We start from the raw sequence: 20,392 nt of genomic DNA, 5'->3' as shown, positions 1-20,392 counted from the left end.
ACATGGGACCCTAGCCTTAAAAGCATTCTTGCTCTGCCTAAAACTTTTGCACAGAATTGTACATAATAGATCATCAGTGCACTGCATGCAAGAATTATAAGTGAAATGAATGCTGTAAAAAGAGATCACCTAAGGAATAGGAAGTGCATTCACAGAATTTGGCTTAGTGGCTAAGGTGAGTACTGCAGGATTATTTTTTTTATTTCAAAATAACTTGGAAAATGAAAATAAACTCAACAAAAATCATTGAAAAAAGTTTAATATAAAAACAATAGGTCATTTTCTAACGACACATTCACTCTAAGTCTATATACAGTCCATACAGTGCTCCATGTACTGTAGAATATTTCGTACAACTCCTGCCTGGTGGTTACATTGACGTTCTCCGCTGCTCCTCTGTGATCCAGGTCTGTACTCCATCTAGTTCACCTGCTTTGTCGGTTATGGCACGTGTGACATGTGAATGGGAGACAGAGTTCTTAACCACTTAATCTGGGGTTAATGGCTACATCTGTATCGCTCTTTAAGGGATAATCTCATTTCAAAATTTCCATCTTTATTTCTTACGGCCGAGCCGCTCTCATTCCATTTCGTGACACATTGTTGCATTTTTAGTGCCGCTGATGAGTTGCTATAAACTGACGTATGTCACCACATATCTCAGAATATCTGGTTTTCTGGTTCCTTCTCCTAGTTTACCTTGTACAAATAAGTCACATTTTACATGAGCTGTAATAAAAAGCTACATTAATTAAACATGAACCTAATTATACATATACGGGCGTGATATAACTGTATAGACACTCTAATAATAGAAAGGACGGTGTCCGCTCTGAAGCCGGTCTGGATGATGTTTATAACCTATTAAATAGTATTCGCCTTTGTTGTGCAGAAGGGTTAAAAGTGCATGTTGGGGATTATGATGAAGAATCCGTTTTTCCTTTACCGGGAGGGCATTTTAAAAATCAAACCAGCATATGGCACCAGCCAAGACTCCCCCCACTTATCTACCTCTTTCGTCTGCCAAAACCCCTTTGTCTGAGCCCCATTGTTACCAAGACTTATTGACAGTTGTAGAACGTAGCTCAAGACACGAGGGACACCCACCACCCCGGGGAGAGGCACAAGCATGGATTATGGAAATATGAATTGATCTTTAGAAGAAGGGCCCTTCCTCTGTTCTGCAGGAAATACAATGAAGAGGGGGAGAAGGGGCTACGGCGAGATGTGAACACTGAGAATGGGCTGGGAGCTCACCCTTCCCAGCTGTTGGTAAAAAATGAAAAAGGAAAATGTAGCATTTGTACATCACAAGGAGCTGTGAAAAGGCAGAGGATAATGAAGCGACTTGTTAGACATATTTTGGAATAATGTATGCGGCCGTGTTTAATCCCCTTATATCCAGACACTCTTTTAATAATGCAGAGGATGTTGCCAGCAGGTTTCAAAGCTAAATTCTGTCATTTTGACTGGTGTGAAAGGCGCTTGTGTGTGGGTTGTGAGATATTTCTATTTATCGGCACTGTTTGTGAGGGGTCGTGGGCACGGAGTTCCTCCCTGTGTATGCCGGTTAATTATTATTTTTCGTGGCTGCCTCTTTGACAGCTGTTAGTACGACTTTCTTGCCTACTTGTGGGGTTATTGTTTATTACCGTTCTCTATCATCCCTATGCTAATTGCCGGCGTATATAGACTAGAACCACCACCGGCTACATGACAACTTTAGGAAAGTTGCACTCCAATAGACTGGAATAGAAAATGTCATGAGCTTGTTGTGGTTGATATTCAGTTGTGTTTGTGCGTGACTGTTCACACAGAGTTGTGGTCGGTTATTACTTCTGTACACAATGATGTGTATGATACAATACATTTGTAACAGCTGCTCTCACATGAACGCTCTGTATTGACGGCGTTAAAAAAACAAACAAACTGATGTCATACACCCTGGTGTATTTCCATTTCTGACCCCTGTCTGATCCGTTTGTCAGCCATTTTTTCTGTGTGTTCACAAGAGGATATTGTCCTCTTTATCTTTTAGTATGGCCAATAATGAATCAGTGAAAACTGATAAAAGACGGACCGTGTGCCAACCGTTTTTTTTTTTTTTTTCTATGACCCCATAGACATCAATGGTTGAGCGAAGACATAAAATAGTTTGTGCAGTGATTTTCTCCTGGCTGACATTCAGTCTGCTTCTGTCCATTTCTTCTTCACGGATGATACTTGGAGAGCAAAATTTAAAAAGTAAAATACGATGAATAACTTTAAGAGGACATATAGGGCCATTGTCTGCCAATAGCACTTTGTCTTTCCTTATTATGTTTACTTATCACCTACCATAGTCTTGTTTACTGGTCACCTACCAAACATTACTAAGTATTATTATGTTTAATCATCGACCTTGCTTATCATTGACCTGCTGTTCTTATTTTCCATTATTGTTTTCACTATAACTTACCTTCCATTATTACATTCACTATGACCTACCTTCCGTTAGTACATTCACTATGACTTACCTTCTGTTATTACATTCACTATAACTTACCTTCCATTATTACATTCTCTATGACCTACCTTCTGTTATTACATTCACTATGACCTACCTTCCATTATTACATTCACTATGACTTACCTTCTGTTATTACATTCACTATGACCTACCTTCCTAGTATTATATTCATTATATAACTATCTACCTTCCATTAAAGGGGATCTCCAGGGAGTCTTATTTGACTTCCTGTGGTAGTCCCAGGGAATAGGTGCCGGTTCTGATCACGTGACCCAGAATTGGAATCAACCCAGAACCCCTGGGTACAGCATAACTAAAGCACACACAAACCAGAAGAAGTCAGGAAACTAAGATTCCTTAGACAATCCCTTTTAATCTCACTCTCTCCTAGCTACCATTGTTATATCCACTCCAGCCCTTCTCCATTATTCACTTCTCACCTATCTCTTACAGGAGGAGATTGGTAGAGCGGAGTATCCTATGATGCTTCGGTATTGCTCCCAGCATTGTAGTCCATTTCATGGTTTCTCATTATTAGTCCTCATACACTTCTTCATGTCCTTCCATGCTATCACACCTTCTCCTCAATGTAATGCTATTCTCTGTCTGTATTAGAGCTGCCTGTGAATACATGTATGGGATGGGTACTTTTATCTTTTAGATAATTGTATGAAAAATGCAAACACAGAATAAGCCATGTTATACACACGACCATGTGTGACTATACTTGTGTCATGGTGTACTGGAATGTAAGGCTAGCTCTCTTTATATAGTGCTAGCCAAAAATTAATATGAAGCCTTGCAGAGCTCTATATCACCACCTGCTGGCGGCCACAGATTTTGGGTATTGCAACTCTTTTTCCCTCCACCCCATAACCTACACAAAATGGGGTGTTTGGGATAGGAATGGGATCATGAGAACATACAATTGACTTCTAGATGCTTCTTGTGTGACTGCCCTCAATAGGCCTTTATCCAATGTTTCTAGAAGTTGTGAAGGCGCTGGTTATAAATGCAGCACATCTATACGGTGAGCGATGTGGTTGTAGTGACCTGGTAACATGTTCATTATATTTTATTTCACCCATCTGTCTCATAAAAATCTGAATATTTATGTGACACGGATTGTCTGCTGTTGTAGCTCTTGCCTAAAGCTGATCCATCACCAGATGTGACCCTGTGATTAAAATGGAACTTTCTTATTAGAGATTTTTTAACCATTGGCCACAAAAAAATGTATTTATGGTGCTACCAACATTGTATAACTTATAGGCTGTGCTGCCGAGCTGCCATTTTTACATATTTACTTATATCTAGATGCTGAATAGATCTTCTATGTCTTTTCCCTTAGATATTACAAACATGATAAAAGGTTTTCCCAGTCTTTCTTATCTCTATTCATCTGTAGCCATCTTGGCATAGATGAATCTTCTTGTCTTGTGTAGATTCCTTCTCTCTGCTCATTCTCTTCTGGCTATGCAATAGATTTGTATTCTGCTGACTTTACGTCTGTAGGTTAAATGATCAATAACTTTTCCACAAACTCTATAAGCTAATGATATAAGAGAATGTACACAGTCCAGTCATTAATGTGACCACCGCCTACTTTTGACGTCAACATTAAATAACCAATCGCAGAAGGCACGTGTCATCAGCCATCTGGGTGCACTCATCATTGTGGAAGGCACGATGGATCAGCACAAGTATGCATCTATCCTTGCGGACCATGTTCACCCCTACATGCAAATTGTTTTTCCTCAGGACGATGACATCTACCAGCAGGACAATGCGACGTGTCATAAAGCTCACAGTGTACATGTGTGGTTCGAGGAGCACCAGGATGAGTTTATAGATGTCATATTACAGCTTTACATAGCAGTCTATGGTGTGGGGATGGGGGAAAGTGAGAAGGAACTCAGGATATAACAGATGGCACAGACCTAGGCAGAGGCTGCTCCACGTAACAGTAAGCTTTGTATGTTTCTCCCAAGTGCTTTATACACATGGATATAGGTGAGTACTTCTCTGTAATGTCCTGTATGGTCCTGCGGATGCTTGTGAGTCAGAGAGGTTGAAGGAGCAGATTGTCCTCTCCTTTTTGTGTGTCTAGTCTCCACCTAATGGTCAGAAATAGTTGTATATGATTTGGAGAAGTACAAAGCAGAGTAAATCCTGACAGGACTCCTAGGAGAGATAGTGAGAGTCCTGCTGATAGTGATAGTGAGAATCCTGCTGATAGTGATAGGGATAGTGAGAGTCCTGCTGATAGTGATAGGGAGAGTCCTGATGATAGGGATAATGAGAGTCCTGCTGATAGTAATAGGGATAGTGAGAGTCCTGCTGCTAGTGATAGGGATAGTGAGAGTCCTAGTGATAGGGATAGTGAGAGTACTGCTGATAGTGATAGGGATAGTGAGAGTCCTAGTGATAGTGAGAGTCCTGCTGATAGGGATAGTGAAAGTCCTGCTGATAGTAATAGGGATAATGAGAGTCCTGCTGATAGTAATAGGGATAGTGAGAGTCCTGCTGATAGTGATAGGGATAGTGAGAGTCCTAGTGATAGGGATAGTGAGAGTACTACTGATAGTGATAGGGATAGTGAGAGTCCTAGTGATAGTGAGAGTCCTGCTGATAGGGATAGTGAAAGTCCTGCTGATAGTAATAGGGATAATGAGAGTCCTGCTGATAGTAATAGGGATAGTGAGAGTCCTGCTGATAGTGATAGGGATAGTGAGAGTCCTAGTGATAGGGATAGTGAGAGTACTGCTGATAGTGATAGGGATAGTGAGAGTCCTAGTGATAGTGAGAGTCCTGCTGATAGTAATAGGGATAGTGAGAGTCCTGCTGATAGTGATAGTGAGAGTCCTGCTGATAGTAATAGGGATAGTGAGAGTCCTGCTGATAGGGATAGTGAGAGTCCTGCTGATAGTGATAGTGAGAGTCCTGCTGATAGTGATAGTGAGAGTCCTGCTGATAGGGATAGTGAAAGTCCTGCTGATAGGGATAGTGAGAGTCCTGCTGATAGTAATAGGGATAGTGAGAGTCCTGCTGATAGGGATAGTGAGAGTCCTGCTGATAGTGATAGTGAGAGTCCTGCTGATAGTGATAGTGAGAGTCCTGCTGATAGTGATAGTGAGAGTCCTGCTGATAGTGATAGGGATAGTGAGAGTCCTGCTGATAGGGATAGTGAGAGTCCTGCTGATAGGGATAGTGAGAGTCCTTCTGATAGTGATAGGGATAGTGAGAGTCCTAGTGATAAGGATAGTGAGAGTCCTGCTAATAGTGATAGGGATAGTGAGAGTCCTGCTGATAGTGGTAGGGATAGTGAGAGTCCTGCTGATAGTGATAGGGATAGTGAGAGTACTGCTGATAGTGATAGGGATAGTGAGAGTCCTGCTGATAATGATAGTGAGAGTCCTGCTGATAATGATAGTGAGAGTCCTGCTGATAGTGATAGTGAGAGTCCTGCTGACCCTGCCTACACTGGTTGATTGACAGTCTTCTGTGTACACACACTTATACAGGACATTCTGTCAATCACCCTTTGTGGGCAGAGTAAGCAGGACTCTCACTGTCTCTCCTAAGAGTCCTGTCAGGATTTACTAAGATTTTGTTTAGAAAACCTAATCGCAGTGATCTACTCCCTCAGAGCTCATCTTCTCTATCATATCATGTCCCGCTCATGTACATAATAGCACAATCACCTGACAGGTTCACTATCATTTACCATTGGCACATTCTGACACCTTCCTCTTTTCTTTCTGTTTGTCTTCTCTATTTTCAGTCTTTCATCCATCTCCCTTTCTCGCCTTTTTGTATCTTATTTTTCACCTTTTGTAAAGATTCTTATAATTACAGAAGACTTTGTAGCGCTTTAAGACGTACAAGACAATTTTCTATTGATCGGCGGAGCCCCAGTTCACGCTACCAGGGGATAGAGCCTCAAGTTGCTTTGTCTATGACCTAAGCTAGGAGAGAATCCCCCTCCCCTGTCTGCGCTGTTTATAAAACGCTCCACAGACCTGCTGGCTAAATGAATTTTAAAGACTTCCAAGGTTTTAAAGTGGATTTTCCCTGGAGACTGGGACCAGGCATCTCGCCAACACACAACACTCCATCCTGCATGTGTCTGTGTGCGCATGTGTGTCCACTTAGGAATTTGCCCACAGTGTGCGAATATTGGAGTGCAGCTGTCTGTGAAATAGATAGCATGCACGTGTTATCTGTGGATAGATGCACATGCATGTGACTGTCTAGCGAAATGCATCACAGCGACATCTCGAGGAGCCACAATGTGACACTTCACAAGTTCTCTTCTTATCAGATAAAGCTCTCATTCTTAGTTTGTGTGTGAGGTCCTTATTGTATCCTGTCACAATTTATTCAGCTCTTGACGTCTTGTAACTATTAGTCCTGAAGCTGCCATTTATTAGTCTCTGGAATGAGATTGCTGTTACCCCACAGGGGATGACACACAGCTTTTCCAGACCCCTGAACAGCAACTCTCCCTGTTAATGTTGAAGTGTGACAGAACAAGAGGATGAATCGCAGTGTAATAAGGACAATATATCATTTAGGAGTTTTGTGACACTGGGTGACATACCCTGTAGTGTTGGTTGGGTTATGTTTGTGTGTATTTATTATTCAAGCAATGAACACACAGCGCCTAAAGTCCTGACCTCTAAGGGCTCGTTCACACGGGGCAAGAGGGGCCGGATTTTGGCGCTGAATCCACATCAGAATCCGCCCCCTCACAATGGAGGTCTATGTAGACCGCTAACTTACTTTTTTCCTTGAGCAGCATATTCCCGCTCACGGAAAAAAGAAGCGAGCTGCCCCTTCTTCAGGCAGATTCTGTGGCTGATTCAGCGGCAGCACCCTCCGGCCTAAGCCCATTCATTTGCGTCAAAATCAGGACAAAAATACGCCATCCCGCGCCCCGTGTGAACTAGCCCTAAAATTTCCTCATTTCACGCTTGCATCTTATTGATTTAATATTTATTATAATACAATGCTTTTAGACAGGAGAAGGATACTGAGGAGACTTCTTAAATGTAGCCTTAAGTTTGGAGTCACATGCAACTTTTCAACCTTGTACCACCTAAGGGGCTGAGGCCCCACATTGCAGAAACCTGAAGACGATGGAGGCGTTGCTGGAGATTTCTCTCATTTGCATACTGACGAAAACCGGAATTTATACCGAACGGCAGCGCGGAGAAGACATCTAAAGGTAGGAGAAGAATAGCCTTTCTTAAGGTTATTCCTACGTGTGATCGAGAAAAAATTTGACTTTAATGGTAGAATCCCTTTAATCACACCAAGGAGTCTGTATGTTCTCCCTGTGTTGTGTGGATTTTCTCTGGTTACTCAGGTTTCCTCCAATGCTCCAGAGTCATACTGATAGGGAATTTAGATTGTGAGCCCATATGGTTCAGTTTTAACAATGTCTGTAAAGCGCTATGGAATATGGTGGTGCTATACAAGTAAGAGAAATAAACTGTAAAGATCCTTTTAATTCATTAGTAAGTTAGTGACTGAATTCTTATGAAAGTAATTAAATAACAAACTATAGAATATTTATAATTGAAAGTATTGAATCCTTTATATTGAAGCTGGTGTTGGTAACTTATTTCTGATTTTGACCCGCATTCCGACCCCACAGCCTTTCTGAACCATCAGGTTGGCAACATCCAAGTCTGTCCTTGTGTCTGTACTCCCGGTCTAATGGCTGCTTCGTTCTCTGCACATACCAGCGAACCCCTAAAATGTGAAGAAAATAGAGTGATCTGTCCCTAACTGAATAGCTGTCCTAAATGCTCTTCTTGCATGTCGCGCTCCGTGCCAGCATCCACAAGCTTCCACTGCTACTTGCAAATATTGTAAACTAACATATACAGTTTTGTGTGTTTCCATATGTTTTGTAAGGACGTTCACATCCCCTCCCCCCATGACCTCCTGTCTCTTGTAGTTTATTATAAAATGGTGATCGCATATGACAAATTCTTTTCAGGCATCACATCAGTATACAGGACAGGGATGTTTTCCATATAGCAAGAAATCTCATGTGATACCCATATGTCTTTATTAAAAAGGGAGTCTCAGCAGGAGTGTGGGAATCTCGGTCTCTTTTCAGAGATCCAAAAAAGAAAACTCTAATGTCAGCCTCAGCGAAATTTTTAAGAACCACTCTGTGCATATAAGAATCTTAAAGGCCACCCGTGCTGTCCAGCTGGGAAAGCTCAAACCCACTTTCCATCCTTTGTACATTACAGTCCATGATATTTTGTATAATTCTCAGATTTGGCCTCTTCTGGCAAAACTGGATGTCTGTGTTATCAATCCGCTATATCTGTTGCAATACTTGTGTTATATTATCATATATGTCGTGTTATTTTCTGTGGCTGACATTGTGGGGGGGTTTCGGATTGAGGGGAACATTTAGTACGGCTCTTTTATAAACGAAAGTGTTACAGATTTTTAAGAAGTGTGCAAATCTTCATGAATTTTTATATATGATAACTAAGATATTACCATCATTTTCTTGGACACCCACTGGCAGCCGTGAAGTTTGTGATCTGTGGATTGGGTGAGCCAAACCACTGACTCTTATGCCAAGTTCACACCCGCTTGGGGACTCGATGAATGGAAACCTAATCCGCTTAAAGGGATTCTATCATTAAAACACAATTTTTTGTGACTAACACGTAGGAATAGCCTTAAGAAATGTTATTCTTCTCCTACCTTTAGATGTCTTCTCCAAGCCGCCGTTCGGTAGAAATCCCGGTTTTCGTCGGTATGCAAATGAGTTATTTCGCAGCACGGCAGGCCCCAGCTCTCAAACAGCACTGGGGGCGTCCCCAATGCTGCGAGAGAACTCTCCAGAACTCCATCGTCTTCAGAAACGGCCTAATCGCGCGTCTTCTTCTGGCGGTGGGGGTGAAACTTCTAGGTCTCAGGCAGAGCAGACTGCGCATGCCTGCGGCCACAAGAAAAATGGCTGCTTACACAGTAAGCAGGCCATAGAGAACATTACGAGCTGGAGCATGCACAGTAGCGTGCCAGAGGGAGCGATACTGCACACGCGCGTGCTTTCAATAGAAACCACAGTGAATAAGCAGGAGGAGGGAGGGCTTGGAGGCAGCGGTGGGCATGCAGAAGCTATGACGCTAAGGGGTGCACGACTGTAATGTTCTCACTGTGCAAGATCAAGCTCATTTACATATCGATTACCAAGGTAATTAACAAAAATGGGGGTGGGGTGTCTTTTTACAAACTAATAGCACCTGAATAGTTTTTTATAGGCTATGTAGGCATATCTTTAGCTCATAAAACATAAATCTGCTCATAGAGCCCCTTTAATGATAGGATCCCTTTAAAAAAAAAAGCAGAAACTCACAGGACTTTTCTAGACACCTTTTTTAAGCAGAATGATGGATGGAAACCCCGAATGGGCAATGAGCGTAGGTGTGAATACAGCCTGACTTCCTATGACTGTAAATATGCAAAAAAAAAACCCTGTTTATCAAATTGTGATTATACAATATTAATAACTGTGTAATATTATGAAATATAATGCTTTTATTTTGAAGTCTGAGCTGGTAACTTTTTTCCGACTTCACCCAAAATTGGTGACACCTCTGACTCCATGACTGACACCACAGTCCTGCTAGGAAGCTTCATGTAATGCAACGTATATATTAGCATTGTTACGCCCAGCTGGTAAGACCTACTTGTAAATGTAATATATTTCTAGTGGGAATAACCGAGGAGAGACACAACGCACGGTAAAAAAGAGATGTTCCTGAGTTATAGTGTCATGTACAAGTATTTACTAAGATGGCCATGTTAAGAGAGCAGACAGGCCTCCTTTAAAGGGGCTCTATCATTGGGAAAAGTCATTTTCAACTAAGCACATCCTTGCATAGCTTTTAGAAAGGCTATTCCACACCTACCTTTAGTATGTAAATCACCTCAGTGGTTTTTGAATGAGCCTGTTTTTATTCATATGCTAATTAGCCTCTTGGTGCACCCGGAAGTCTCATCGTGCACCCTGTGCTATTCTTTCCTATGTATGTGTACAGCACAGGCTGCTGATGACTTCCTGCTTCCTGCTTGCACACACAGATAGGAGAGAATAGCAGAGACAAGTGCTGCTGGGAACTTCCTGTGCTGGCTGGAAGCTAATTAGCATACGAATAAAAATGGGCTCATTCAAAAACCACTGAGGCAATTTACATACAAAAAGTAGGTGTGGAATAGCCTTTCTAAAGGCTATGTAAGTATGTGTTTAGCTAAAAATGACTTTTCCCAAGGATAGAGCCCCTTTAACATCCTCCTTTGCTCTTCTAGACACTTATTGTCTAGTTAAAGACCATTAGAAGAAGATTCTAGGTGGATTCTACGATACATTATTGGTAAAAGCCCATATCACACTGTACCATACTTTGATCTTGGCCTCGTATGCATTATTTCAATGAGTTAATGTGGAATATATCATCTGGGAAGACGGCACGCTTGTGCTCTGTCATGGGCAGACTATACAAAGAATAGCTGAAAGACTGCCATGAACAATTGAAAAAATCAGCTGCAAGGGTCAATTCATTCTTTGTTTCTCCCATGGAAAATAAGTCCGACCCCTTGACTTTTTCTGCGAAAAAAACTTTTAAGTGTAATATTTGCTAGACTGGCAGTAATAAGGTGAAAAACATAAAAACGTAACCTGTACCCTGTGTAAAGTGGCCAGGCACATCTCCTGACTTGTTAGTAAGTACTTGTAGTCCTCACAAAGTATCAATTCTGCAGCCTTGGACACACTTAGGTTTTTTTTTTATTTTTATTTATTTAAACAATATGATAGTTTGCATTTTTGGCCATCTTTTTGCATTGAGATGTTGAACGTTGGAGCTCACATTCTTTCCCAGCCAGATGATCCGATTTTATTAATTTACGGTCATAGGGTTAATGGGAACCCTAATTTCCCACATGGCTGATTTAATGGGGTTTGCTTACAAAGACCGCTTATCGGTAGATTGATGAGATTTAACCCTTGGGGCCCCCCAGTGATCAGGAGAATGTGGGTTTTCATGTGCCTCTGTCTAAATGGAGAGATGGTCATGCTGGTGCGTTTCCACTCCATTCACTAGTGTGGGACTGCTGGAGATAGCAAAGTACTATGAAGCCGGGGCAGCACATCCATCAGACTCCATTCAGATAGAGGTACAAGGGACCCCCATTCTTGTTATCAGTGGAAGTTACCATGGGTGGAGAAAGGACAGAAAACAAAGATAAAAAATCTCTGGAATAAAAAATGCGCTGCTGTAATTTTCAATTCTTTATTGGATCAATGGCAACGCTTTTCGACACCTAGTCTGGTGTCTTCATCAGGCCAACCTGAGAAAGTCTCATTCAGTATCTTGTTTTTTTGTGGTTAAACCTCTTTAAGGAAAAGATTACAGTCCATTGCTCTTATCCGTCATAAAAAATGATACAATAAATGATAGAGAGGGAGCATCCTCCTTTTGCATTAACTGTAATGTAAAAAAACAAAACCAAACCATGACCAAAGTATGTCTAAGTGCATTAATCTCATCCTATGAGGGATGAAAGCAACAGACTGGTTACGTGAACCTGGCCTAAGATTGTACTGTATCTGTCAGTAACAAAATACAGATCTTGAGATGTTACACACATTCAATTCATGGAGATTTCTGGAGTATTACATTAATGGCCATCTAGATACGGTCTTTGGGGTTTCCACCATCAGATCCATGTGTGTTACTGCAGATCAGCACATGTGTGGTTCAGCTGCAATACCAGGCACAGGAACGCTTGTCTACATGTCACTTGAAGGGCCTTTCCTAGTGAGAGGAAATATCCTGGAAAACCCCTTTAAGATGGGCCATTATACTGATCAGTCATACATCACATGATCATCGTGTTGATCTGACCATCAATATACCATATTAGACTGGAAGGTAAAAGGGATAAGTTTTGTAAAAAAGATTTAGAAAAAATGATTAGCTATGATTGGAAATGTCTATCCTGACAGAATTGTTAAAAGATTGGTTGAAATCCTCTATTGCGTCTATTTTCATCCAACGTGTTTGGCCAGCTTTAGGTTGTAAAATGAAGTTCACTTGACGGAAATTGAATCCTTTACATTTTTTGTTGATCATATTGAAGCAATTATATCATGTTAATAGTTCCCTTTTATAGCGTTTTCATACAGCATCCTCTGTTCATTGTGTTCTCTTTTAGAAATGACTCTTTTCCTGTTTTCTTTTGTAGGACTTGTTATGCATGGTGCCAAAGTTCTGCTTTCCCTTTGCAATCGAAAGGTAATGTTGTGCATACTTTTTAACCCTTATGTCTTTTTCACATTGAACTTTAAGGCTAAGGTCCCACGTTATGGAAACACAGCTTTTTTTGTTGCACGTTTTGCTGCAGTTTTTTGAGAAAATGCCAAACATGGCTGCAAAAGGAATGGCAAATATATGGGAAACTAGCCTCTGCCCGCGACTTCGTCTGCATGTTGTTGGCATCAAAGATCCGCCTATATTCAGCAAATTGCTGCAGTCGATGGTTGACCTGCTCCAGCGTTTCAGCAGTTCTCAAACTGTCCTGGTGCTGAACTTGTTCCTCACACCGTGCCTGTGACTGTTCTGGCATCTCAGCAGCTGGCTGGGATGCCATATAATGAGCATGTTGTTGGCATTGATGATCCGCCTGCTTCGACGTTTCGGCACATCTGAAGATGGCCTGCCGCTGAGCTTGTTCCTCTCACCGTGCCTGTGATTGTTCTGGCATCTCAGCAGCTCATTGGGACGGTATATAATCAGTGTGTTTTTGGTGTCGATGATCCGCCTGCTCTGGCGTTTTGGCTTGACACCTAGCTTGCTCAATCTCCCTGAGCTCCGCTTGAGGAGAAGTCTGTGACTTCTGGCTACCTTCATAACTCTCGTTGTTTTAGAATTTTTTAGATAAATTAGATTTTCTTTTTTCCAGCATGTTTAAAATTGGCAAACTACCAATTTGGATTAAAGGGGCTGTCTGGAACAGATCAGATAATATGTAAATACTTGTTCACAATGGACTCAGGTCATCTGTGTGTTTACATGTAGAGATAACAGACCAGGCTTTATCAGCAATCTCCACTTAGCTGAGAGTCCTGCTGGCAAGAGAAGTTTAATATAGCATATGAACATAAATTCATAACAGTCGTGAAGCCATGTCATTTACCGGGATAAAAAGTAGCCTATGTTTTAATCGAGGTTACAAAGTATCTATGTGCCAAATTTCATCCAAATCGGTTCAGGCGTCTTTGCGTGATTAAGTAACAACATCCAAACACACAAACTTTCACATAGTAGGATATTATACCTTCAGCTTCACTTCTGGAAAAAAAAAAAAAAAAAAAAAAAAAGCTGTGTTTTCTAATCCATTTTCTGTTGAGAACAAGTGATCATTGATTTTGGGCTCCACTAATCTGATAGTGATGACCCATCCTTAAGGCAATAAGGCATCAATATTTTTAGCTCAGAAAAACCCTTTGAGGGTAAGCCCCCGCATTGCGGAAACGCTGTGTTTTTCTTGCAGATTCTGCTATGATTTTTTGAGCCAAAGCAAAGAATTCAGGGCTTTGGCTAAAAAAAACGCAGCAGAATCTGCAACAAAAAAAAAAAAAAAATCAGCGTTTTCGCAACGTGTGACCTCCGCCTAAATGTTTCTTTGAATATGTGGATGTATCTTTTGGATTCCCTGTAAATTGTGATGTTTCTTGTAATATCATACTCCTTTCGTTGTCTCTTGCAGGGGTACACAGTCTCAGATGGGACAGCACTTTACTTTTGTCTTGACTGATATAGATAGTAAGCAGAGGTTTGGATTCTGCCGCTTGACGTCGGGTGGTAAAATCTGCCTGTGTATTTTAAGGTGAGTGTATAAGACCTACGTTGGTGTACTGGATTACTATATATATATATATATATATATATATATATATATATATATATATATATATATATATATATATATATGTCTTGTTCTTCTTTTTTTACCCTTTTCATCTCATTCCTAACAGCACAGATGGGTGTTAGGTAACATGTAATTTTTGGTGTTTAACCCAGCCTCTTCTAAAGGATTTACCATTTTTCTCCAGCTCAGACATCACGTGTTTCCAATTTTCCTAGACTTTTTCTTTCCGTAGATGGGAGTCCCCACCCCCAACACTTTCTACCGTCTGGACAGGAGGAAAGGCAGTTTCCCTTGCTTTAGATGTGAACCTACGAAGTAAGGGTCTCCTTGCTAACTCGGAGCAGTAACCGCTCACCTGCCCCTTCTTACACAAACCACTTCCTCTCCGTCACTTAACCTCTGACTCCTTCAATTTAAAACTGTCCCCTGCAGTGGCACCCAAGTTGCACAAGAGCCTGGGGCAAGGCTGGGCTGCTAATAGTTAGCAGCCTTGGGAATCCTTTCCAGGGGAAACTGCCTGAAACGCCTTCTAATGAGCTATGAAATATGGGAAGGATTGTAGGATGGGACAGCGCCTTATGGGGCCATGTATTTCTTGCTAGGCTCAAAGTTCAGCAAAACCCTCACTCTTTATATTATATGCAGATGGAAGTTCTCCAGTCCACACATCAGGCTTGTCTACTAACCCAAATCCCTGTATCCAGGGTAGAGACTGTAATAAGTTACATGTCATAAAACCACTTGTAAATCTAAATGTAGATGTCATATGCGGGGACATTTATAGATCATATCCAGTAAAAGAAGTGTTATATTATATCCTACTCTTTATTAGGGCATGTCCATAAAATCCACATAAGGCCATTGAGCGGCTAATGTGTCTCGTACAGAGTCCTCTGTACAACTTGGATTGGATTACATGCTATGTAGGTATATGTGTTGGTTGTGTGCCTGCTATATTAGTTGTCCAGTCAGGAGCTCAGATTTGATAGTAAACCAGTACCTGCAGGGGATGTTTACTTGCTATTTATTGTCATCTGCTTCTTTTGAGCATAACATCTTTAAAGGGATTATACCATTAAAATTGAATTTTTTGTTGTTGACACGTAGGAATAACCTAAAGAAAGGCTATCCTTCTCCTACCTTTAGATGTCTTCTCATCGCCGCCGTTTGGGAGAAATCCGGGTTTTCGTCGGTATGCAAATGAGTTCTTTCGCAGCACTGGGGGGGGGGGTTCCCAGCGCTCAAACAGCACTGGGGGTATCCCCAATGCTGCGAGAGAACTCTCCAGCGCCACCTCCATCTTCTTCAGGAATGGCCTCTTCACGCGTCTTCTTGTGGTGCTTGGGGTCAAACTTCTAGGCCTCGTGCAGAGCTGACTGCACATGCCCGCGGCCACAAGAAAAATGGCCACTTACACAGTAAGTAAGCGGCCATTTTTTTGTGGCCTGTGAGCATGCTCAGTCGGCTCTGCCCGAGGCCTAGAAGTTTGACCCCCAGTTCCGGAAGAAGACGTGTGAAGAGGCCGTTCCTGTAGAAGATGGAGGCGGTGCTGGAGAGTTCTCTCGCAGCATTGGGGACGCCCCCAGTGCTGCGAGAGAACTCATTTGCATACCGATGAAAAACAGGATTTCTACCGAACAACAAGGTAGTGCACTGTCGGCTTTCCAGCAGTATATAGAACTGGCTGTGCCCCGGACCATGAAAGGTCCTCTTTAAGGCTGTTCCTACGTGTCAATGACAAAAAATTTGATTTCATGGTAGAATCCCTTTAAGTAAGTCAGAGATGTGATTTGTGAGTATAGTTTAGCTATATTGCCTACAGGGAGTCTGCGGTAGTCTGAGACACCCCTCCTGTGTCATTATTACCTTCCCCATCCCCTTGCATTTTTGCATTATCACATTAGCTGTAGCATATCAGTGCAAGTCTACAGCAGGAGAGACATTATTTAGTACAGATTACTAAACCAGTGAGGAACCAGGTAATCTGCAGATATATACAGTATATACACACAGGGAATAAGCCATAGTAAGAGGGAGTGTGGAAGGTTTTTTTAAGGCACATTCTTTATCAATGGCTGCAGTTTGGTTTTGCTGGGCGGTAAGGAACATCCCCTCTGACAGTACAGGGCTATGGATGAGTACAGTCAGGGGGGACGTTCCTTACAGCCCAGCTATACTGTCAGGAACACCCTTCTGACAGTGGGCAGAGATTGATGACGGCACCGATATCTCCAGTCCCAGAGCACATAACAGAAGAGGCGACATTGTGCTGAATTCAGTGCACTGTCTGCTTTCTAGCGGTATATAAAACCGCATGTGTATGAGGACATGAAAGGTCCTCTTTAATTATAATTGAGGTAAAATGTTCAATTAATTGTGATTTTTTTTTTTTTTTTATTATTATTATTTTTTTTTTGGTCATACCCGCCCAGCCCTAGTGCTATTACAGTGCTGGCACTTGCTGTATATACTATATAGTAAGCCACATTCGCTTGCACTTCTGCTTTAATTTCTTTTGCCAGTCCCACATGTCTGCTATACTGTCACTCAGAGACATTTCCCGTTTCCCTTTTGCGTTTGCCAGAAGGTGAATATAATGTTTTTCTTCATTTACTGCTACTGAAGACTGAAAATAAACCTAGATATTCGCCGTAGTTGTCTTTCTGTTTTGTACATTTTTGGCACATGACCCTTCTACGTTTGTTACTGTCGTGTCGGTCTGTAATGTGCACAACATCCATATTTATATATCTATACACCTTATAAATATTAACTATGATGGGCACATGTATCTGTGGTTCTTTTGTAGTCCTCCCTGTGACATCTTACTCCACATTAGAGAGCAGAGGTTCCCCTCGCACGCCGGCTTTGGCTTGTGTGTAATGTGCGGCGCTTCACATTGTAATGACCCCAGTGGCCAGCCAAACACGACATTGAAATGCATGACCTCTCCTGCACTTCGCTGTGCAGCTCGGTATCCCTCTATAGCAGGGACATAAATCTGCCACCCAGAGGAGGGAGATACCCACAGAGGGGACATGCTATTTTTCATTAGACAGTAGAGAACAATATTCATGCGGTAATATGATAAATGACTAGGCCCGGCCGTGAGCAGCACAATGTCTTCTCCAGCAAATAAATCAGCAACTGTCTGTGGTACCTGAACTGGCTGGACGTGTCTATAGCTATGGAAATATAGGGATATAGCTAATGCTTATCTTATTCATATACTATATAATTTTAATGAGATTTTTTTGTTCCCACAGTTATCTGCCCTGGTTTGAAGTCTACTACAAGCTGTTAAATACATTGGCGGACTATTTGGTTAAGGAACAGGTAACAGGTCAACCTTGTGACTACTGAAACTCATAATATAATGTTCCATAGACTTGTACTGCAAAGCGGAAATGTTCACTATATATTCTACAGATATTCCTGTGCGTTAGGGAAAGTGTCCTTATATATTTCTGAGCCGACTGACACAATTTCAGAGGAAACCTGCTTTATTGAAATGGTTTGTTGGAGGATATTTTGGCGTTGTAGTGAATATGGGGGGATTGCTTACTAGTTCTGCAGGTGGGATTTGCATAGCAGTAGAAAAGCAGTAATAAACATTAAAGGTGTTCTTATCCTTAGGATAGCTGATCAATATCTGATAGGTGACTTCATTTGTTACGTGGCCTTTTTGGAGATCAGTCCTATTCAGGTGAATGGGGCTGAACTGCAATACCAAGTACAGCCTCTAGGCTATGTACAGCGTTGTGCTTGGTATTTGGTGAAGAAGCTCATCTGAATGTTGTGGTCTCTTCTAACAGCTAATGTGGGGTTCAGACCCCCAACACTCAGATATCTATGGCCTTTCCTCAGAGATAGGTCATCACTGTCTGTGACAATAACCCAGCTTATCAACCAAAACTGTGTTTCCCCTTGCGAATTAGTAACTCCATTGATGAGAGAGTGTCATTTTTGTCAATATACAAATGACCTTTTTGGAGCAGCAAGGGTGTTGCCACTTACCTCTTTGCATCAATGGCAATGCCCTCGTCGTTCTAAAGAGCTCACTTGCATATTGACAAAAATGACAATATCTATGCAATGGAGGCGTTGATTCACAAGGGGAAAACACCATTCAGGTGACCCTAACCTGTCCATCAATGGGGCGGGTTGATATTCTGGATTTCCCTATAACCATGCCATTTTGCCAAATCCAAAGCTCAGTATTGTCCAGTTGCAGAGGGTGTGCAGAGAGTGCGTGAAACCCTCTTTGCTTACAGACGTTTGCTATACAGTGCGTTTTATACCAGGGAGAATATTCTATTCAGAATGCCCTTGTTATATAGATGGACTATATGAATATACAATTATTGTATTATAATATATTGCTGTTGCAGAGCATTGCAGAGCGCTCTGCACATTATTCTACATTAGGTGATAGATCTTCGTGCTGCGTTCTATACTCCCATTTACAGTTTACATTTTATGGGTTTGGTTTTTTTTTTTTACATTCTTTATTATATATTTTTGTTCACTTAGGAAAATGATTTGAATGATATATTAAAGACTCTGTACAACCATCCCGTTCCAGAAGCGCACACTCCTGTTAGCCTCAACTTGGTAGGTATAAGTGTCTTACGGTTTGTCTTGAAGCTCAGTAACAGATTTCTGTATGCAGGTAGACTTGGGTATACTTTATAGATAAGAATACTATATGAATGTGCTGTCATATGTACTCGATATAGAAGTATTCTTTCATATATCACCTTTATAGAATTTACAGTGCCCCGGGGCTTATGGATATAGAATAGTAGTCATCGATTAAATCTGGTCTGTAATAACCAGCAGTGTGTATCTCAATAAGAACTGGTTTTAATGTTGGCTTCTCTGTGGAGAGACACCTGTATGATCCCACAAATACAAGTAAACGTATGGAGCTGGGATGGCCACCTCAACTCTAGGAACCAACCAGTGTCTGACGGGTGCCCAGGGCACCCCAGTAAATTTATTTTGGGGCCAGGAATGGTAACTAATAAAATGTATACCCATACTAGGAATCACACTGCAGTAGTCATCTCAGTAATGTTATGGTATATTGCAATATATATTCCTATGTTATTTTATGTTGAATTGTGAATGCATGCATTAAAGGGTTGTTGTGTGTCAGCTAATATAAGAATTTTTTATTGTATATAAAAACTTCTATAAATTTACAGTATTCTTTCTGCATTAATTCCTCACAGTTTTTCCCGATCTTTGCCTGCAGTTATTCAATAAAACATTCATTGTTTTCTTCCAGTGGATAACAATCTATCATGGTCATGAGACAAAGTAAAGAGTTAGGGTAAGATCACACAGAGTTTTTTGGTCAGGATTTTGAGGCCGTATCCACCTCAAAATCCTGACCAAAAAGTCGGCTCCCATTGAAATCAATGGGAGCCGCTCAGGAGTTTTTTCTGGGAACCGAGATGCAAGATGCTGATTCTTCAGGCCGTTTCGCCTCACGATTCAGCCTGAAGAAACTCCCTCCTCCGAACTAGACCCATTCATTGGGCCTAATCCGGAGCAGAGTGCGCGGCTGGATGGCGGTGCAGTGCACCAGCTTTCAGTCGCGGCTACCTGGTTTTTGGATCGGAACCTGAGAACTCCTCAGCTTCCAATCCAAAAAACCCTGTGTGAACTTACCTACTTAAGACAGTTTGTTATGCTGACTGATGATTTTCCCATCCCATGTACACATGCACACTCGGCTCAGTCTTAGTGGAAAGACGGCAGTACGCTCTGGCAGACACCTGTTGTGGTGCCTTATGTCCACCGATAAAAGCATTGGGTGTATCAAATCCAACATGGTTCTCCTCTCCCCTGACATCTGACATTTGTGCAGGGCTGTGGAGTCAGAAAAAAAAAAAAGATTAT

The 20,392-nt window shown here is 41.6% G+C and overlaps 1 protein-coding gene across 3 annotated transcripts in view; it reads left to right on the top strand.

Moving 5' to 3' along the window:
* DENND1B (DENN domain containing 1B) overlaps nucleotides 1-20,392 on the top strand; it is a 153,973-nt gene that overhangs the window by 44,157 nt on the left and 89,424 nt on the right. For all 3 annotated transcript variants that reach the window (XM_075287410.1, XM_075287411.1, XM_075287409.1), the window contains exons 4-7: nucleotides 12,797-12,846; nucleotides 14,321-14,440; nucleotides 17,749-17,818; nucleotides 19,016-19,096. In XM_075287410.1, the coding sequence (XP_075143511.1) occupies nucleotides 12,797-12,846; nucleotides 14,321-14,440; nucleotides 17,749-17,818; nucleotides 19,016-19,096 (321 nt within the window). The remainder of the gene's footprint in view (nucleotides 1-12,796; nucleotides 12,847-14,320; nucleotides 14,441-17,748; nucleotides 17,819-19,015; nucleotides 19,097-20,392) is intronic.

This window comes from Leptodactylus fuscus, chromosome 9 (assembly GCF_031893055.1).
Source record: "Leptodactylus fuscus isolate aLepFus1 chromosome 9, aLepFus1.hap2, whole genome shotgun sequence".
NCBI lineage: Eukaryota > Metazoa > Chordata > Amphibia > Anura > Leptodactylidae > Leptodactylus > Leptodactylus fuscus.
Note: the sequence above shows the minus strand (reverse complement) of the source record. Positions and strands in the feature narration are given on the sequence as shown.